At 50.7% G+C, this 20,751-nt stretch overlaps 1 protein-coding gene across 1 annotated transcript in view; it reads right to left on the reverse strand.

The window, feature by feature from the left end:
* Positions 1–19,521, reverse strand: part of SIL1 (SIL1 nucleotide exchange factor) — a 90,347-nt gene extending 70,826 nt beyond the window's left edge. Inside the window, 3 exon segments of the mRNA XM_054516489.1 lie at positions 1,968–2,103; positions 4,282–4,396; positions 19,467–19,521. Coding sequence (XP_054372464.1) covers positions 1,968–2,103; positions 4,282–4,386 — 241 coding nt within the window. The 5' untranslated portion in view covers positions 4,387–4,396; positions 19,467–19,521.
* Between the last annotated feature and the right edge of the window lie 1,230 nt (positions 19,522–20,751).

Below are 20,751 nucleotides of genomic sequence, written 5' to 3' on the forward strand. Positions count from 1 at the left end.
ACATCTATAAAAGATGAGCTGCTGCACCATTGTAGAGAAGCACAAAATCCTGCGTGAGCTCAGAACAGGAACAAGTTGAAACAGGAGTGAGATGGGGGAAACGCAGCTCCAAACTCCCTCCCAGTGTTCAGAACTGTAGATCCAAATTCTAAATTCAAACACTTGAATTTGCTTCCCCCAGAGAGACTGGCCTAGTTTGCTGCAGGGATACAACAGGAGAGGGAGTGGGGGTGTCCTGGAGACATGGGCAGCAGAAGGCAAACTCTGAGCCCAGCCCAGCCAGGCTCTGCTCAGCTGCCAGTGAGTGCAGCCACATGGAAAACATGGCAAGATGCAGAACCAGTGGGATGGACACGCTGCCACGGTGCATGGCTCTGCTGCAGCACCAAAAGGTGCATCCCTGTGCAGCCACAGCAGCAGCTTCCCTCGTGCCAGGCCAGCTCCCTGCCAGCCAGAGCTGTGCTCACACTGAGAAAGTGTGGGCCAGAGGCCACAGGGATGGGCTCATGCTGGCAGCACGGCCCCCAGCCTCGGCTAACACGTGCTGAAGGTGTCAGTGCCAGTCCTCACAGGGATTTCACTCCAAAAGAACCCCAGGAGACAGAACCCAGGCTGGCAGCAGGAGACCAAGGCGGGCTCCTCTTTGTGCCACATCCCCAGTGCTGGGATCTGTAGCAGTCAGAGCATGAGGCAGGACACCATTTAAGTCTTTACAAGAGTAACCAAAATTACTCTCCTCTGTGAATACTGACAAGCTCCCCACTTCCACAAGCCCTTCGCTGCATGTGCCCAACATGGTATAACTACAAAAATGAAGCGGAATAAGGCACCCGAGCAGTGGAGAAGGTGCTTGTGAACAAACTCTGCAATGAGGTTTCTAATGATTGCAAGTATGTACATGTTCTTCTCCAAAAAAGCTGGTGGGGATCTGCCAGGCTGAATAATGAGCAGGGACACCACACGCCTTCCATACATAATGGTACAGAAATGGAATATAAGTATATACTGCAGCTCTGTGGAACGCAGGGGCTTTTGTAGCCATTTATGTTATACAAAGATTTACATTTGGAAAAGTCATTCTGCTGTATCTGGCAGAAATTTTAAGACAAATGGAACCCATACTTATTCTTTCAATGATAATACTGAGCACAGGATAAAGCTCTTAAATTCAGAGCACTTTATAAAAATTAATTACTACTTAGTTCACCCTTGTGAGGTGGGAAGGTATTACACCTGCATATACATAGGGACACCAAAGCACAACTGGATTAAACAGCTCGTTCAGGACCCCAGAGACAGGCTAATTGTTGAAATATGTATGCACACATGCATCTGTGTGTCTTTGAATGGGTTTGGCCCCTCCAGAGCCTTCCCAGCACACGGAGGCCAAGCTGCTCTGCTGGGCTCCTCTCACCACAGAGTCCCAGGCATGTCTAATGAAAGACACCAACCCAAAGAAAGGGAAGAGATTTTTTGTGGTTTGCACAGATGGAAATAAAAGCTAGCTTTCAAACAGCCGAGGAACAGAAAACCCATTGTTAAAAAGCTGTGCAGTGCTCCAGTGACAGCTCCTAATCAGCTTGCCACTGAGCAGCGCCACACCGGAGCACAGCAGACCTGGGAATCCACGTGCCAACAAATGTTATAAAACTTGGCCCTTGACAAATGAAGAGAAAAAGGGCTGTGGAGCCAGTGACAGAGACAGGCCCCCACCCACAAGGGGGCTAGCAGACCACTCCTCCTGCTCCAGTGACCTGAAAGCCCTGGAGAAACTGCTCCCCTCCTTAGACGCTTTGCCCACAGCCTCCAGTCCCTGGACTGGGTCACCGAGTCCTCCTCTTGATGTGAGCACCAGCAAAAGCACACATTGTCATGGGAACAAACAGCTCTTGGAGTGTCTGCAAGGCTCCTGTCAGTGCTGGCAGGTGGGTTCCAGAGGCATGCTATAATTAGCCAGCAACAGTTACCTGGACGCAGGGTTTGCCACTGATCCGTGGGGTAAAACACTTCCAGGTCTTCAGGATCAGCGTCATCCTCTGTCCTCAGCTCCTTCCCACTGTCATCTTTTATGTCGCTCTCTTCTATTTTTGTAAGGGCAAACTCCTTTTGGAGAGAAGAGATTCAGCTCATTAGCAATTGCATCTGGGTAATTTAGTGCTGGCTGAGAATACAAAATTTTTTCCCTCGCCAGCAGATTTTTTTTTTGACATCCGAGATTCTTTCCACATGGTTAAATTTAGATTTAAAGTATATTAAAGGTTAAACATGCATAACTAGCATGACATTTGTGCTGAACAAAGCAACACAGCTTATTTCCTATTCCAGAGCAGGTTGCAGGTTTCAAACCAGCTCTCACAGAGTCTCACCTGTATTTCAGTCAGAGGCAGGAGCCCTGGCTATTATTAGGGTTGTATAACATTGTAAGACCCCATTTTCCCTTGCCTAAAAATATGTCAAACTTTTAACTTTTTCAGCTGAAATTTTCCACACGAGTGGAATGCCTCAAGGCTTGTTGGTTGGTTTGGGGTTTGGTGCATTTTTTGAGTTTTGTTGGGTTTTTTATATTTTTTTTTCTTTTTCTTAAATGCACTTATTTCAGGCTTGGAGAAGATTTCAGCTAAAATAGTTCAGCTGTTTCCAAAATAGGACACGGGAAAAAACACACCGAGCTGCCCACATGATACAAATGTGAGGATCCTCTTCTCCACCCTCTTCCAGTGTTCTCCAAGGCTTTTAAAACAATGAGGCAGGGATTTAATCACCACCTCCAAGGCAAGTGCAGCACGAGGCTGGCAGAGGTGTGGGAGAGCAGCCAGCACGAGCAGCTCAACGTTACACCAAGGGAAGAACAGCAGGGAAAAAATCCTTGCTGTGAGGGAAACCTTGGTGTTCAATGGAAGCCTCCCTAGGGAGCTGGTGGGAGTCACAAAAAACTCTGGAGAGTGCACAGAAATGACCTGTACTCTCACACCAGGCATTGACTCTGGGTCTGGGCTGTTCTGGTTCCAGCCGGAACAGATGAACTGGTCCAGGCTCATCATCCCCACAGCTCAGTGCCTGCTGAAGGGAATATTTTCAGCTTCTGAGATCACCAATTCAGTCACCACTGAAGAATTTGAGTTAACCACCCTACAGAGAATGATTAGTCCTAATTGTTGGCAATTAAGATGGAGTTACAGCTCACTTCATGAAGTGTTTGGATCTTAATCCTTAGGATGTTTTCACAGGGAAAAATGTAAGTAAATTCAGAGGTTAACTGGGAAATTCTGGGACACATTCTGCCTTCAGTTCTTCCACTCTTTGGGAAAAAATGCATGCACATTTTCTGTCAGAATTTGGATGCTCTGCATATAAATATCCGTTTCCAGCCTAGAAGAGTCTTTCTGAGCAACAGAAATGTCAACCTGAGCAAAACACGCAGAGTAGCAACAACAGTGTGGATGTGGCACTTGGGGACGTGGGCTGGTGGTGGCCTTGGCAGCACTGGGTTAAAGGTTGTACTCAGTGATCATAAAGGTCTCTCCCAACCTAAACAATTGCACAATTCCATGATTGTGGTAACACACAAGGAAGGCTGACAAACCTATAGAATGTTTTTATTTCAGCTGTGAAAAGCGACTGCAATTTCAGAAATGCATGAGGAACCAGATCTTAACTCCTGCTTTTGCTGAGTGTATCAGGGGCTTGGAATTGTTCAAATTATAACAAATGGTTAAAGCTCAGGAACAATCACAGCCATAAAAGCCCAGGTTCTGTAGATAAAAATCAATGTTAACATTTTCTGAGCCAAGACTCAACAGGACTAAAAAGGACTGAGTGGAGCAGTTATTACTTAGCTGATTTCCACAGCTCTATGATTATCCAAGAGGGAGTTAGTGATACAGGCTATTGTAAATTTACCACCAGGCCTCCCAGTGCTGGATCTGTTCAAACACATAATGGAGACAGCTGATGTTTACCAGCTCTGCTCAGGAAAAGTGCTGGGGTTTAAATGCTCAGTAAGGATAAAAGGATGTGACTTGGTTCATTTAAGTGTTGCTGTCACTGCCTGGCCACAGTTGCTTTGCAATACCCCATTTTCATTAGCATTTCTAGCAAAAATGGGCAGCACCACACAAGCGATTCTTCATTTACACAGAAATCAGTAGAATCCTTTCTGGTTTGTTTTCATAATTCAAGCAGGAGAAAGACGTTTCCTAAAGAATAATGGGCATTTCCTTAAAGGCAAAAAGCATCCATGTTTTATCAGTCTGAAATCAAGCTGGAGCAGCCAAAACTTACAGGCACTCTCTGTCCCAGGCTGGAGCAGGAGAAGAGCACAGACCCCAGCAGCAGCAGCAGGCTGACCCTGGAGGTGGTGGAGAGGAGCCCGGCCCAAGGAGACATTGCCACCAGCCTGAAATGCAAAGCAAAACAAACCCAACAGTATTTTTTTCCATTTTTGCAGGTTTCAGGACTCTTTACACAACACTTTGCAACACAGCGTGGGATCAGGAGTGTGACACGGCAGGAAGCACAACACCTCGAGGTGTGAGCACAGGGGACTCGTGGGGGCTCACTGCTAATGGGGTTTGTGACAGGTAATGCCAAGCAACTTATACTGACCCCACAGGGGATAATATCTCTCCTGGAAAATATGAGGAGACCTGCAGAACTTGTTTAAAATCTCTGTGTCAGTGCCATGGATGACAACTAGAGGGAAAAATAAAAAGCAGTGCAATCCCGTGAAGGCTTTTTATGCCTGTGCCTCTTTTTAAGCAGAGAAGTAGCTGCGTTAATTCAAATTAAACAAAACGACCAGCTGTCCAAGGATCAGGGGTTCATCTAATCCATATGTAGGTTTTTCTTGAGGAAAACAACATTTTGCAGAGGTCAGCAAGGTTTACTCAGTGGTTCCTACAGCACAAGGCTTTCCCTGCTGCTCAGAGCAGAGGCTCAGCCCAGCCGTGGGGCCAGGAGCTGGCTCTGACCACGCTCAGGTGTTCAAAGGAGCAGAGCAATGGCACAGACACAGAGATCAGACACACTGATGGGCTACAGAGCCACTCTGATGGGGCACAGAGCCACCCTGATGGAGCACAGAGCCACCCTGATGGGCTACAGAGCCACCCTGATGGAGCACAGAGCCACCCTGATGGGGCACAGGGACACCCTGATGGAGCACAGGGACACCCTGATGAAGCACAGAGCCACCCTGATGGGGCACAGGGACACCCTGATGGAGCACAGGGACACTCTGATGGAGCACAGGGACACCCTGATGGAGCACATCAGGGGGGAATGAAGGGTGCTGCTGTTGTGGGTGCCAGTGCCCGGGCACAGAGCTGGTGTGCCCACCCTGGTGTGGCACACACACATGTGCCCCCAGTGCCTCACACGAGGCTGGGGATCCACCTACAGCCTTCAGCTCTCTGCTGGGCTAGGGAGTGCAGCAGCCTGCCAGCACACAGGCTGCACAAGTATTTCCTTTGATTGGCTCTAAATTTACACGCTGCTAAATTAAACTAAATGAGGTCTTTTGAAAGAAGATAGGACTGATTAGTTCCGTTCAAACACTCCTTCATTACTCATCCCTCCATCAAGTCTGCTCCTACTCCTATCCAGGTTTTAAAGAAGTTCCTCCCCTACACACAGTCCGAAATATCTTGCTTTGCTGTCCATCAGGGTGGCACATCAGATAGCAGAGTTCTCCCTCCTTGAAGCAACCTACTTTGTGTCCCACAAAGCAGAAAACCTGCTCACAGCAGCACCCAACACCAGCTCCTGCCACCAAAGAGCCTCTGCCCCCAGAAGCCTTCAGGGACATGGAGGGAATCCTCCTCCTCTTCCACCCTTTCACTGGTACCTTGTCCCTCCACTCCACTTTGTTACTTCTTGCTCTCCCTGCTTGGTTTTTGCCAGAAAAAGAAAAAGCAACCCCCCATATCCCACTGGTCAGAGGAAACCAGGAGAGGGACAGAGCAGGGAGCAGAGGTCACAGTGCACCTGATGTACTTCTGCATCCTCCAAAAACTCCTGAGCCAGGGTCTTCCTGAGCAGCAGCCTCTACCTCTGAGCCACCTCTACCACATCTACTGGATTTTTCTCATTAATTGGTTTTGGAACAGATCTCGATTTCTGACATCCACAGCATTCCTGAGCAATGAGCATCCCCCTGCTTAACTCACACAGTGCAGGAAAGCATCACCTCCCATTTCCTCCTTCAGTGTCTCCTCTTTTCTAAAGGGTCAAAGAACCACCTCAAGGGCCCGCAGGCCCTTATTAAACCACAGCTGGAGTAGAAGAAAAGCTCCTTGTTTTCATAAGCCAACCTGTGGCCAGAGCCTCCAGCTCTCTCCTGGGACATGGCCAAGCAAAACCAGGCTACAACCAACACCCAGGTTCCTGAGCTGGCACACCCAGAGCACAACGCACAGCCTCAAACTCCCTCTGCTCCCAGATCTTGATCTTCGTGCCCTTCTGGACAGTCCCACAGTCCTGACCTCAGTCCAGCAGTCCAGCATGACCACAACACACAATTCCCTCTCATCTCAGAACAAACTGCTGCTTTTTACACAGGGAACAGGTTTCTTGGTTTGGTTGAGGTTTTTTCAGTTATAAAACAAGCAGCAAAGCTGGAATAATGAAAAATAAATGTATCCCTCAAACTTTATCTGCAAGCCTGGAAATAAAAAGAAAAAAAAAAAAAAAAGAAAGCGAAATTCAACAAAGCAGTGGCTGAAAGCAAACGCACACTCCCAATAAAAATAGAGCTCACGTGTACCGAGGAGGCTGCTAGCAAATGACAGCACAGCCTCTTTCAAGCCTCCAGCCTCCTGCCTGCCTGGCAGATGACATCTGCACAACAATTAGCACTTTGCTTCAGTCCCAGGTAGGCAGGAGGAGCCAACATGTGCAACAGAGGCTCTGGAGCTCCTGGAGAGCAGCCTGCACGGGCTGACATCTCCTTACGGACAGACGCACACAGAGAGCAGGAGAGGATTTCCACACGGAATGTTCTGTGAACACAATGGATTTCCAGAAACAACCCTTCCAGCTTGTGAAGCAGAAAGGGTGGTCATGGTGACTCCACCTGCACAGGGAATGTTTGCTTGGATTTGAGGGCATCTTTGGGGATCCAGCACGTACAGCAGCCAGGCAGCAGCAAAACTGGATGAGGAAGGCCACAAATTCCCCTTGTGCAGAGTGGAGGGGCTGGTTTTTCTCACAATAATCCTTTTTTGTCAAACAAAATCAGGCACAAGGGAAAGAGCAAAGGGTCAGACTCTGAGAAGTCTCCACTGCTGGCAGTAACCCTCCTGTCAGAGGAGGGGATGTTGCTGGCTGGGAGGTTCTGCTCCAGAAATCCTGGTCTGTGCCAGAAGCAGCAGAAGCAGCCCAGAGTTGTGCTCCTCATTAGCAGGGACATTCCAGTGAGGGCAAAGCTGTGCACAGGGAGCTGCACAGCCCCAGGAACACAGCTCCCACAGTCACAGGTGACAGCTCCAAGGCAGCCAGAGAGAGGAGCACGTTTCATTAATGCCTCCTGCTGCTGGCAGCGCTGCACTCACAGCTCGGCACAGAGCCCACGCTGCCCATCCTGTGCCACTCCAACAAATCCACCAGGAGCCTCATCTGAGCTCTGACCTGCTGCTCCAGGAGAGCACACAGACATCCCAGAGCTCCTCAGCCCCAACATCAGCCTCTGGCTTTGCAGCCAGCTGGAAGCAGAATTCCAGAATCACTGAGGTTGGAAGAGACTTCCAAGACCATTGAGTCCAAGCTGTGCCTGATCCCCACCTTGTGGGGGGGATCCAGCCCAGGGCCAGGGCTCTGAGTGCCACTTCCAGCCCTTCCTGGGCACCTCCAGGGATGGGGACTCCAAACCCCCCTGGGCAGCTCCTCCCAATCCCTGAGCCCCCTTTCCATGGGGAAATTCCTCCTGGTGCCCACCCTGAGCCTGCCCTGGCAGAGCTTGTAGGCCATTTCCTCTTGTCTTGTCCCTTGTTCCCTGGGAGCAGGGCCCGACTCCAACCTGGCTCCTCCCTCCTGGAGAAGGTTCCCCCTGAGCCTCCTTTTCTCCAGCTGAGCCCCTTTCCCAGCTGCTCCTCACTGCACTGACTCTCCAGCCCCTTCCCGCTCCGTTCCCTTCCCTGGACATGCTCCAGCCCCTCCATGTTTTTCTTGCCATGAGAGCTCAGAACTGGACACAAGATTGGAGGTCCCTCAGCAGTGCCAGCACAGGGAACAGGCACTGTCCTGGTCCTGCTGCCACCCCAGTGCTGATACAAAAATGCCAATTATCTCTAGGAATAAACAATAACAATAAGCTAATCCTTGTTTTCACCTAGGGATGACCTGAGGGAGCAGGATCGGTATTACAGCCTTACAAACTGTCTGCAGATGGACTCAGGGCAGGTTTCTGTCCAGCCAGCCTCACCAAGATGGCAAGGGGAGCACCAGCAGCACATCGTGTGCCTCCCAGCACAAAGCACCAACAGAGATCCCTCAGTGAGTGCAGGGCAGGGATGGGAACCCCCAGGCATCTCCAGATGAAGCAGGGCACAAAGACCTGCTGGCACTCACAGCCTCTGTGGCTGAAGAGAAGTTTCCTGGGCAACAGCAGCTCAGGGAATGCTCTCCAGCCAGCCGTGCACGGGGGCTGTGGGATTGGAGAGGCTCTCAGGACACAGAGTGCACTCACAGCGAGCTGAGATCCCCTTCACACAATGTCCTTCCAATGGTGGCATCCACGGCCGAGCCCCCCGTGACAGGCTGAGTGATGTGCAGTGCCACAGAGAAAGAGAAGGAAATGTAGCTGACCTGACCTGCAATTTTCCTCCTCTGAGCAAGAGGGTCCCCAGGTCTGTGAGGAGCACTCATGTTTGCTGGTGTGCTGCACACCTTGGGAGCACCCTGTGGCCAGCTGTCCTTCCTGCTTGCTGACTGCACAGCTACACCAACTGGACAAAGAGGAGGCTTGGAGCTGAAATTCAACCTGTGCCTAGGAGATGAAACAGATGGTGGGCAAAAAGAGGATTATTGGGAGGCCACAGAGGGTTACTGGGAGGCCACACTCTAATGCCCTTCCCCAGTCACTAGCTGGGTCTGCACAACCCTGTGCTTTCAAGCAGGACAACCTGCACACACCATCACCTGAGGTCAATGCCCAGGATGATCTCAGCAGCTCTGCTCTTCCAGGCATCCTGTCCTCAGGAAAGCACCCCTGTGTCTCCAATGGGTGTCCCCAGCCCCACTCCAGTGAGAGCCCCAAGCCCTGCCAGAGGGTCCCACCTGGGCACAAAGCCCCAGCCAGGCAGGACAGCCCAGGGAGCAGCAGTTGTTTGCCAGCCCCCTCACACCTCCAGGATCTCAGTGGAGAGGCTGTAGCTGCCATACAGACCATTCCATTCATGTCGCTTATGAAATGGCTTTAAAAAAACATTTATTCTTCTTGCCTGCTCCTCATCATTTACTCCTACTAGGACTCTGCTCTGGCGTGTTAAAAACACTCCCACACAAAGGGAAAAGTTGTGGGAACACCTTCTTGCTGCCTACAGAGAACCCACACAGCAAGGAAGCCACACTTTGAGGCTGGCAGGAATAAACTGGGCTGGCTGGGCCCAGCCTGAGCAGGGGCAGCAGGTCCTGCTCCCACCTGCAGCAAAGCCCTGCTCCAAACTGGAACCAGCCCCCCAGGAGGGAATTGTGACACGGGCACAGGGTGGGAGGGGCAGGATAAGCATGGCACAAACACATGTTTACAGAGCTTGGCATCTACTGAGCACTCATGCAACCTTTGTAACGGCTGCTAACAAATAATAACAATAAATATTAATAACCCCTCCAGGCTACCTGTGCAGCCATCAGCTCACATCAGCCCCTCGAGCAGCAGCTTGGCCATGACACCACCCAACACAGCTCCGACAGCCCTGCCAGGTGCCAGGAGCAGGACAGGGATGTGTCCAGCAGCAGGAGACAGCCCAGCAGTGCCTGGGCACGGTGGGGACAGCTCTTGGCACCAGCAGCTTCACCAGCACTGCCACAGCTCCCCCAAGAGCAGGGGAGGGGGTGGTTGTGCATCACTTGGATAAAGCCAGAACCGCCCCTTCTACACGGCCACAGCAACCCTGACCCTGCTGTTTATACAGCTCGCACAGTTTAACACTAAGCATCGTTTAGTCTATCATTTAAATTGACTTAATTAATTCATTCAGCAAGCTGCATTCACACAAAACGCTGCTCTCCAGAGGGCAGGAGCACAGCTTTGAGCTGGGGTGGTTTGAAGGCTGAGCAAGGCTGCCCTCGCCCTCCCCAGCGCTCGTTAGCAGCCGTGGCACAGGGGCCACGCTCATTAGTGCTGCTGGCAGAAGGGGCCACGCTCCACTGGGGCTCAGCACGACCCCAATTCCATGAGCTGCCTCCCCAGCACCCCTCAGACCCTCCACGCCAGAGACAGACTGCTGAGTCCAGGATGGGGAATCTTCTCTCCCAGCATGGAGTGTGCAGAAGCAGAGCGTGCCTCGGAGATCAGAGGCTGAATTTATCATTTATTATTTATAAGCAGTGCATCTCTCTGAATTTCTGGCAGCTGCTCTCGCAGGGCTCTGCTCTGCCTGCACACCACATGACACTGACTCCTCAGAGCTCTGGGGTTGGCAGGGACCTCTGGGCCCACACCAGAGCACTGGTGCTGATTTGCTCCAATTTAGGACTTTAGGACTTGTCTGGAGATGAGAGATGCACAGGGACCTTCAGAGCAAACATCTTTCTAAAAGCTGTCACACTGCCTGACCTCAACCACATGAAACAGCTTCTCCCTTCCTCCTCACCTCCCCATCACCCCAAATCCCAGCCAAAAACACCTCTCATCCTACCCATACCTATTCCCTTCTCCCACTCCTTGCTGCAATTTCCCATGCACAGCACATACAATAAGTGATGTTTTCTCCCCCCCTCAGATCTATCCTTTCCATTAGTTCCTATTTGCAAGGTGACACCTTGCCTCACACTATCTCAGGAGTCTCCCAGCATTCTGTGTGTTTTTATCCCCTCTGCTTTCCCAAGCTTGGAGAATCTAACAGGAAAGAAAGCACATGCTGCACTAACAAGGTCCCAGAGAATCCTGATGTCCCAGTGCAGCTGGGCCCATAAATTGCCAAAGATTTAACTGGCTTATTCCTAGCCTCTCTGGAAATAGCTTTTTGTATTTTCCAAGTTCTTGCTTTTCACCCGTGGTTCTCATAGGGAATAACAACCTCCTTCCCCTGTCACATGCCAGCTTCCCTATAAAGAAACTCAATTAAGAGGTTAAGAAACCATGAAAAATTCCTGCTCAGTGTTATAGAAATCCAGCAGTGATGGATCCAGCACACGACTCCCACAGCAGCACCCACACCACACTGCCTGCCCAGCACAACCATCCCTTGCCCCTGGCTGAATCTCAGCCTGTCCCAGCCAGGAGCCCCAGCTCAGCCTGCAGGTTTCCCTCCCATAGGGATTGCCAAGCCAAGGAACCCCTGCCAGTCCCTGCAGAGCACCTGGCACAGAGGTGCCCCAACAATGGGCACGCAAAGGACTCCTCCAGCTGCCCTATTGATCTGCCAGGAGCCGTGAGCTGTGAGCTTTATGAAAAATGCATTTTCTCACCTCTCCACAGAGCGTCAGTCAGTGGTGACAGCTCTGACTCCCCGTGACAAGCCAGGGGACAGGGAGCAGCAGGGAGCAGGATGGCACACGGGCAGCAAACGTGGGGCTCACCTGCTGCATGCCCTGGATATGTGCTCAGGAATAACATGGCAGAGCAGCTTGTGGATTGAGTTCATGGGATGCCTGGTTAGATGTACAGCCCTGGCTCAGCTCCCACATGCTTCCAGTTTTGTGGCAAGCTCCCAGTTGAAAAGGCAGAGGCCACTGGGATCCACCTCATGGGGCAAACCCAGTCAGGAGCTGCCAGACTGGCAGCAAAACCTGGAATAAAGCCCGAACAAGCCAATCTCAAACCCACCCCTGGGGAAGAAGGAGCTCTCTGAGGATGAACACAACTTGCTGCCATGCAGGTTCCCTCAGGACCAGTCCTTGCTTTGCCCCCAGTCCCTGCATTAATCTGGACACATCAATCTCCACGCTGGGGCTCAGCTGCTCCATTCCAACAGGAACACCATGGTGACAAACACTGAGGTCTGCAGCAATATCTCTCTGTGCTTGGATGAAAGGCTTGATGCAAGTTTGCCTTTTTTCTCTCCCTGCACTGGTCCTTTCTCAGTGGTTGCAGAGGATGCCTTTGTTAAACAATTAAATGAGCCCTGGGACAGGAATGAGCACGAAGGGAGAGCTGAGAGATTGCCAGTCCCACCATCCAGAAGTGACTCTTGTAGTCGTTGCTGCTCCTCTATCCAGGCATTTCCCCCCAAGACTGAAAAGCAACTCTTGCTCCCCAAAGCAGAACAGCCAAAGCCATTGCAGGCAGCATTCCTTCAACAGGGTTTTTCCCAAGGAAATTTAAATTAAAACAAGCCCCAAGGGCTGCAAATGCAGAAGCAAATGCACAGACACAGAAAGCTGAAAGAGAACATAATTCCTTCCCTCTCCAGTTGTTCATCTGCCACCCCTGCTTTGGGGAATGGTTTGTTGCCTTTTAGAGCTATTTTAGATGTTACTTGCAGCAATGTGTGGAGAAAACAGTTGAAATGTGATGGTGCAGCATTCTTTTTAATTAAACAATCCCTCAGGCACAAGGGAATGGCTCCAGTCAAGCCCAGGACACTGCAGGTCTGCCTCCTCGGGGGGAGATGCTGGCCCCACTCCTCCAGCAGAGCAGAAGGTCTCCCAGGCCCCTCTGGAGGTCTGCTATCAGATGGCCCAGATCTTCTGCAGGGTTTGTCCTTCCTGCTGCCATCCTGGCTTTTTGCCCTGTCAGCCTCTGCTAAGCAGAGCTTTGATCCCCCAGGCAACTCCTAGTTCAGGGACCTTCTTTCCTTCTGCTGCCCAAACATGAAGGACATGGAGCTGGAGCTCCCCATCACCTCATCTTCAGACGGGAAGGCTTTGATGTGGCACACAGTGTCTGGATCTGAGATTCCTCAGGTCTCTTCAACCAGTAGCAGAGGCACAGCTTGTGATCCGTGCAAAAGAGCATTTTCCTTGGGAATGGAAGTCACGCCAGCGTTCATCTCCACCTTGTCATGGCAGAACAAGCTGCATCGGTGCTTCAAAGAGCTCCTCAGCCTTAAATCCTTATAAAACGTTGACTAAGTGGAGAACCTGTCTCTGAACATCTCATGAATCCCAGCAGAGGTTATGAAACAGCTTTCCTGTGACTGTCTGCACTGCAATGGGACCCCGCAGCACCACGGGGCTCCCCTCACAGGAACGCTCTGCTGCCCCAGGGAGATCTGCACTCACAGGTTATGGAGAGAGAACTAAAGAGCCAGTAAAGCTGCCAGGTCCCTCCTGAGCTCCATGACCAGACTCCCTGCTCCTCAGAGCTGTGGGGTTTACTCAGAAGTACTTCAGCTCTATCCCCATTGCCCCTCAGCCGCAGCACTCCTAAACCTGCTCTGAGGAAGGAGAAGAACAGAGATGTATTCTGAGTGGGTTTCCTCCACAATTTTCTCTTCCAAGGGACAATTACTCTGTAACCTCAGTACCTTCCAGTCAATGCACTGTTTCTCATCTGGAGCTCAGACCAACCGCAGGAGATCCAGACACTCAAAAGGAAAATCCTTTTGGTGAGGCACCCTATAAAGAGCCATTCCATGGACTGGCATATCTCAGTATTGAGCAGCACTGCTCCACAGAGGGTTCTTCCTTTGACAGTCCTGGCTGTCACTGCACCTGCTGGCTCTGCAAACACCCAAGCAGCAGCCAAAGGACACAGGGACTTTCACTCCCATGTCTTGGTGTTTGCTGTGAGATGATTGGCAAAGCCAAGAGCTCGAAATCTGCTGTCAGAATGAGCAGCAGGCTGTTCCCACACACACCCTCAGCTCTGATCAAAGAGGCACCTCCAGCACCTTCCTCTCTGCTGTGACACACCAGAATATCCTGAGCAGCTGCCTGTGCATCCTGGTGGTGCCATGGCAGGTGGGCACATGGTACATCCACCACAGGTCCACCAGACCACATCTGTACATGTCTGAGCTTCTCCCACGATGACTGCAGCCCTCAGCTGTCCCCTCCTGCACACAGGTTTTATACCCAGCTGTTCTGCAGAGCTCCTCCATCAGCTGCCATCTAAATGAAGCTGCTCTGTGAATCCAGGCTGTTTCAGTGACAGCCTCCACAGTGACTTCCAGTGACCACACATGTCACATGTCAAGACAAGTTTTGGTACTGACCCCAATGAGGGAGTGAGAAATCTCCACACACCCAGAGGCAGGCAGGGGCAGTTCCTCATATGTCAAAGGGAACAGCAGTGGGAGCAGGCCACATGTTTTCTGAGGCAAGGACCCTGACAAATGGTACATTTATTGTGCTATTCAGGAAGAAATAATAACTACAGTGGCCTCCAGTCTCCAGCTCTTTTAAGTCTGTACTTAAAGAAAGAGCAAAAAAAGACCAAAGTAAACAAGGCTTCCACAAAACCCTCTGAACTGGCTTTTAGCTACTGGACAAAAGCGTGGCAGCAGGAACTGCTCTGCATTGTCCCATCTCGTTCCTGTTTTGTAACAGCCCCGGCACTGCAGGCAAAGCCCTGCTCGGGTGCTGGAGCTGCCCTGACCTCCAGCTCCTGCCTCACCACCGTGCCCCAGGTGTGCCCCAGGTGTGCCCCAGGTGTGCTCCAGGTGTGCTCCAGGTGTGCCCCAGGTGTGCCCGGCTGCCCTGGCACCCGCTGCCTGCTGGGTTTGTTCATCCCAGGGCAAGGAGCAGGGAGCCAGCCCAGGCACCCATGATGCCATGAGGATTTTTTGCCTTTTCTTTTATATACCTTTTATGTATTGTCAGTGCCCTTAACATTCACACTTGTAATTCCTTAAGTCTGATAACTTACCATAGGCCTGGCATTCTGTTAGGCCAGAAAACCAAACATCCTAAAGGCCTCTCAGCTGGAGGCCAGAAAGCCCTAAGCTATCTTGAGAAACCAAGGTTGCCTCTAAAATACATCCTGTAAACTAAAATTAAGCTCATCTAGTGAGAAATACTTTGAAATAGGAAGATATCACGCTATTCCTTCAAGTCTCTCATTGAGGCATCTTCGTTAAATATGCTAATTTGCAAGGTCTATAATTGTATATGTGAACTACCATGTGTGTGCAGTTCAGCACATTCCACCTTGGTGAAGTGGTGCACCATAAAGATCTTTATTAAATACCAAGATAAAAACCCTTTATCCCCTAACTGTGTGTCTGGCTCTTAATTTTAAGACCAAGGGAAAGGCATCACCTGGTGGGTTCTGTGTGCCCAAGGGCATGGAACAGCAGCACCCAGGGCTCCATGCACAGCTCCAGGATGATCTCCCAGGAACACATTCCCAGCACACATAACTCTCTGTCTAATCAGGCACTCAGCCCTGTTTTGGAGGAGATTTACAGAGAGGGTTTTTTTTTCTCGTGGAAGCAATAATAGATGGACAGCAGGAAAGGGAAGAAATTAATGAACAAGTAATCATTCCCAAAGTTGCAAATAGGAGCAATTCCTCACTCTGAGACAACTCTGGAAAACAAGATTAAAATGCTTAGGGGACATATTCTGAAAACTGCAGGTAATAGAACAGATAAAATGTATTTACACTATCTCACAGGGGACATGTACTTTTTATTCTGCTGAGGAATGTAATATTCTGCTGCTCATTGCAGAGCTAAAAGGGTGTCCTAAAAAAAGGAACTTAACAAAGCGTTTTTAGTGGCAACTGGGTCTGGTTTGAGAACACAGGCTCTCCTCTGCCCCGCAGCCAACACGCCATGGGAACCACAACCAGCACCTGCAGACACACCCAGCACACTAACATCATTAATAATCCATGCCAGCAGCACCGTTACCAAGCAGCAGAAAGGAGGCTGGGATGGCAGGGAGGGTCACAGCAATGCTCCCTGCGCTGATGTTTCCTAAGAGGAGGAGGCAGGGCTGCCTTCCTCCACTTCCCAGCGCCCGCAGAGCCGCGGCTGCCAGCGAACAGACTGTGCCTCAAGTAGCCGCCAGCAGAAACAATTTGTCATGTGTCAGATCAAATAAACTCTTATGAGGCCACTGTGCTCCCTGAAGCAGACGGCTGCCAAACTCCAGAGGAGAAATCCAAGGAAGCGAGCCGGCCGGTGTCAGCCCCGAGTGCTCATGGAGCCCAGCACACTTCTTGTTGTGAGACATCAGCTCCTGTGCAGCACCTCCATGCCAGGCAGCCACCCGCAGCTCCCATCAGGAATAAGGATTTGGTGTTTTAATTATCACTCCACATAGTCCAGAAACTCCACATTCCTCATCCAGTGGCACAGCACTTCGCTCATCCCAGGGAGGCCTGAGGAAGGCTGGGATCTGCCAGGTGTCTGGAACGGGCTGCAATGGATTATCACTTGTCTGAGCAAGTGCTTCTTCCCTCCCAGCCAGCACATGCTCTCCTGCTACAAGAATTCCCTCAAAACTGAATTACAGATTACTACTTTTTCATTTTAAATAGTCCTAGAGACTTATTTTTGTTCACTCCCAAGCACCATTGCAGTTCCCCATGCAAGGGGCTTGTGCCCTCCTGTTTGCTGCACAGTCCTGCAAGAGCCCCTAAAGCGCAGGGCCCAGGCATGTCCTTGTCTGTGATCCTGCTGGGCAGAACAAGCCCCTAAAATTGCTGTAAGCACTTCTGCAAGAATAAATCATTCCAGCAGTACTGTGAGGATCTCAAATCACTCACCTGCTCCTGCAAAGACCAGGCTCAAGCACTCCCTGGTCTGCACAGAGGACACATCCCTCAGCCCAGGGCTCAGCCACTCGCTCCAGATGATCCAGTGTGCTCCATATGGGAGCAGCCATCTGAGCCCTGCCATAGCCAGGAAATCCCCTCCTTCTATAGATGATGGATAATAGCCCCATAAAAGTGAATCTGCAAGAGGCCTGAGGTTCCTGGCTGGAAGGAGATTAGTTTATGGCACAGTGAGAGCAGTCACAGGGAGAAAGGCAGGAGATGCAAAGGAAGGACAGGGGAAGCTGGACATGTTGCTTCAAGTCACCAGAAAGCAACCTCCTGCCCCAAACCCCAGCAACAGAACCTTGACACTGCCTATCAACAAAAAGCAGTGAGCAAATGGGAAATCTGGCAGCCTAAAGCAAGGAACAAGGGAAGAACAAGGATTCAGGCATGGGGCATTCCCCCAGCAATAGCAGGGCCAGTACAAACCTCAGCTGTGTGGGGTTTTCCCAGTTTATTTAAAGAGCATCCGGTGCCTGATGACGAGTTATATTTATACCCCTTTTATCTGTACCAGAACTCCTCTCCAGTCACAGGGACTGGCAGGAGCACAGGACCCCATCCATTGTTCCAGGAGCCTCTCACCCACCTCAGAACACAACCCTCAGCCAGCCCAGGCACCAAGAGCTGCAAAGGACCCACGGCGCTGCTTCCAGCAAGGAGCAAACACTGTACCTGGAACATGGCAAGTGTTACACTGAGATCCCAGGGAGGAGGAGGAGGAGGTTACAGACTCCAGTCTGTCATTTCCAGCCATGCTTTTCAGGCACTTACAGCTGCACAGACATCAGGAGTCAGGTTCCCACAGATTCCCAGCCTTTGCCTGCTCCAGTTTCCAGCCAGCAGCTCTCTGGACTGTGATCCAGCCCAGCTCAGTGGTGGAAGCAGTACCAGCTCCAGGCACAGCCCTTGCCCCCAGCCTTTGAAGGCAGGTTAAGCAGGCAAAGCTTTAGGCATCAACCCAGGACATGGCTTGAACTCACATCTCTGAATGGAGACTCTTCCTCTGAAAAATTAATGCTTTTTTCAGCTCTCTGCCTTTGAGAGATTTCTGAGAGAATCAAAGGGCTGGAGTGCACTGGGAGTCACACTCCCATCGGGTTCCTCAGCAAACTCTGGTTCTGTTCCTGAACAATGGCAATTTCTCCAGACACCTGGAGAAACCAAATCTGCCTCAGCCACCCCATCTCACCCTGCTCCTCAAATCTGAACAAAAGAGCCCATTTACAGCACCAGTGACAAATTTCTTTACCCAAGAACACGTGTCCAAGTGCCACGCTGTGAGTACTCAGATGGTTCCCAGAAGCCTCCTGCTGACGTGGAACACTCTTCCCAAGCTTCCCCACATACACTCTGTACTTGATTACCCCACGCTTGCTGGGAGAAGAGGAACAAAATGCACTCCAGAGCCACTTACTGATTCCTGATTTGAGTACAACCATGGCAGCAATATCATTTTTCCCTCCCTCTCCAAGGCTGGCACATGCCATGTCCAGTTCCCAGAGACAGGAACCTCACATCCAGCCCTTCTGTTCTGTCACCCTCAGGAGGGCCCATCTGGAGGAGCCATCACACACTAGGTACCAACACAGTATTCAAAACTACATGCAGAACTTGCAGAAGCACTTAGATCACCCACGGCTCCTGCTGGAAATTTTCCACAGTGTCAGAGTTTATTTTGTGGGCAGGAAGAGAGCAAGAAAATTAATTAAGGCAGAGTAAGAAGAAAAAACTCCTCCTGAAGTGAGTTAACTACACTAAAGCAGCAGTTGTGAGAAGGCCAAGTCCATTTTAATGGCTATACGTTTTCACTTCCACAGTCTTGAAAAGGAAAATGAAGAGACTTTGTTCTGTATGCATATTGTCCACCATTTGTTATTGTCTGTCTATTGATGCTCAGTTGAAAAACAAAATTTAATTAAACCCCACAGTACTGCATTGCCTGCCTTTGAAATATGCCTGCATTAGTGGATCATTACAGTAAATGAAATACAGCTTCATATCGGATTTTTCAAATAACGTCCTAAAACTGTTACAAATTAAATAATACTCCTGCAGAGAGAAAATTAAGAGACAGTGTTTTTAGCAAGGGCAAAGAGATGTTTACAGATGAAGTCTAGAATAAGATGCGGAGGCAATGAGGCAGAGTTGCCACAGGGCCCTTCCAGACCTTGTTGGGAGGGTTCCGTGTACCAGAAACTAGAAAAGAAAGAGTGTGCTGAGGGGGGGCACACAGAAAGGGCAGTGTCTCCAACCCCTCAAGAATGTCTGCATGACCAGACCAGGGTTTTGGGGTGTGCTCAACCCAGAGAGGTGTTTCTGCATGGGGGAGAGCTCACTGCCACACACCCTCCATGTCCTCCCCAAACACGGCTAAAGCAGCAGCAGCCACGGGAACTGAAGCCTTGTAACCACTCAAAGCACTGAAAGCCTGGACACTCAGTGGCCAAGGAAAGGGATCCAGGAAGGTGCTGTTGTGGCAGGATGAGAAATACATACACAGGGAGGAGAAAAGCAACAGGAGCTTTGTTATCTCGGGGTAAGTAAAAGCACAGGTGGGTCAGTGAGTCAGCATTGGGCACAGCAGCAATACCTGATGTGGAACACAGCAAAGCAGGTGAATATTGCATGAGCCTCACAGCTCTGGCTTCAAGAGATCTTCTCCTTAATAGCACCTGAGCTGATGCCAAGTGTTCTTTGACGATTTATTTACTCTAAGAAATCATTTTCCCTAAATAAGAGGAGCCCATTACCGCATCCTTTTTCACGTGAGCCTGGAAAAGGCTGCACCCTGCAGCTCCTGTGGCCTCATCTCCATGGTGATGCACCAACACACACACACACACTGACTCCAGCAAGAAGGCAAACCTCCCCAAAGGAAAGGCTGAACCTGCCCAAGGGAAAGGCTGAACCTGCCCAAAGGAAAGGCTGAACCTGCCCAAAGGAAAGACTGAACCTGCCCAAGGGAAAGGCTGAACCTGCCCAAAGGAAAAGGCTGAACCTACCCAAGGGAAAGGCTGAACCTGCCCAAAGGAAAAGGCTGAACCTGCCCAAAGGAAAAGGCTGAACCTGCCCAAGGGAAAGGCTGAACCTGCCCAAGGGAAAGGCTGAACCTGCCCAAGGGAAAGGCTGAACCTGCCCAAAGGAAAAGGCTGAACCTGCCCAAGGGAAAGGCTGAACCTGCCCAAAGGAAAAGGCTGAACCTGCCCAAGGGAGAGGCTGAACCTGCCCAAGGGAAAGGCTGAACCTGCCCAAGGGAAAGGCTGAACCTGCCCAAAGGAAAAGGCTGAACCTGCCCAAGGGAGAGGCTGAACCTGCCCAAGGGAAAGGCTGAACCTGCCCAAAGGAAAAGGCTGAACCTGCCCAAAGGAAAAGGCTGAACCTGCCCAAGGGAAAGGCTGAACCTGCCCAAAGGAAAAGGCTGAACCTGCCCAAAGGAAAAGGCTGAACCTGCCCAAGGGAAAAGCTGAACCTGACCAAGGAAAAGGCTGAACCTGCCCAAGGGAAAAGCTGAACCTGACCATGGGAAAGGCTGAACCTGCCCAAGGGAAAGGCTGAACCTGCCCAAGGGAGAGGCTGAACCTGCCCAAGGGAGAGGCTGAACCTGCCCAAGGGAAAGGCTGAAGGTGGCAGAGCTCTCAACAGCACAAGCCCTGGCACAAGGTGTGCTGCAGGAGTTGGCAGGCAGGACTTTCCTGAGAAGCAGAGCAGGTCAGCCTATGAGCAGGCTGGAAATTAATAAAACCCTACAAGGGCACCTCTGGATCCATTTTATAGGAAAACAGCAGATCTCCAGCTGCTGTCCATGCCAGGGAGCAGCAACTGAGAGATAAGTTCCTGTAGTTCTCATCAGCCTGTGAATCAATTATTTATAGGAA

This window comes from Molothrus ater, chromosome 15 (genome assembly GCF_012460135.2).
Source record: "Molothrus ater isolate BHLD 08-10-18 breed brown headed cowbird chromosome 15, BPBGC_Mater_1.1, whole genome shotgun sequence".
In the NCBI taxonomy this organism is placed as follows: Eukaryota; Metazoa; Chordata; class Aves; order Passeriformes; family Icteridae; genus Molothrus; species Molothrus ater.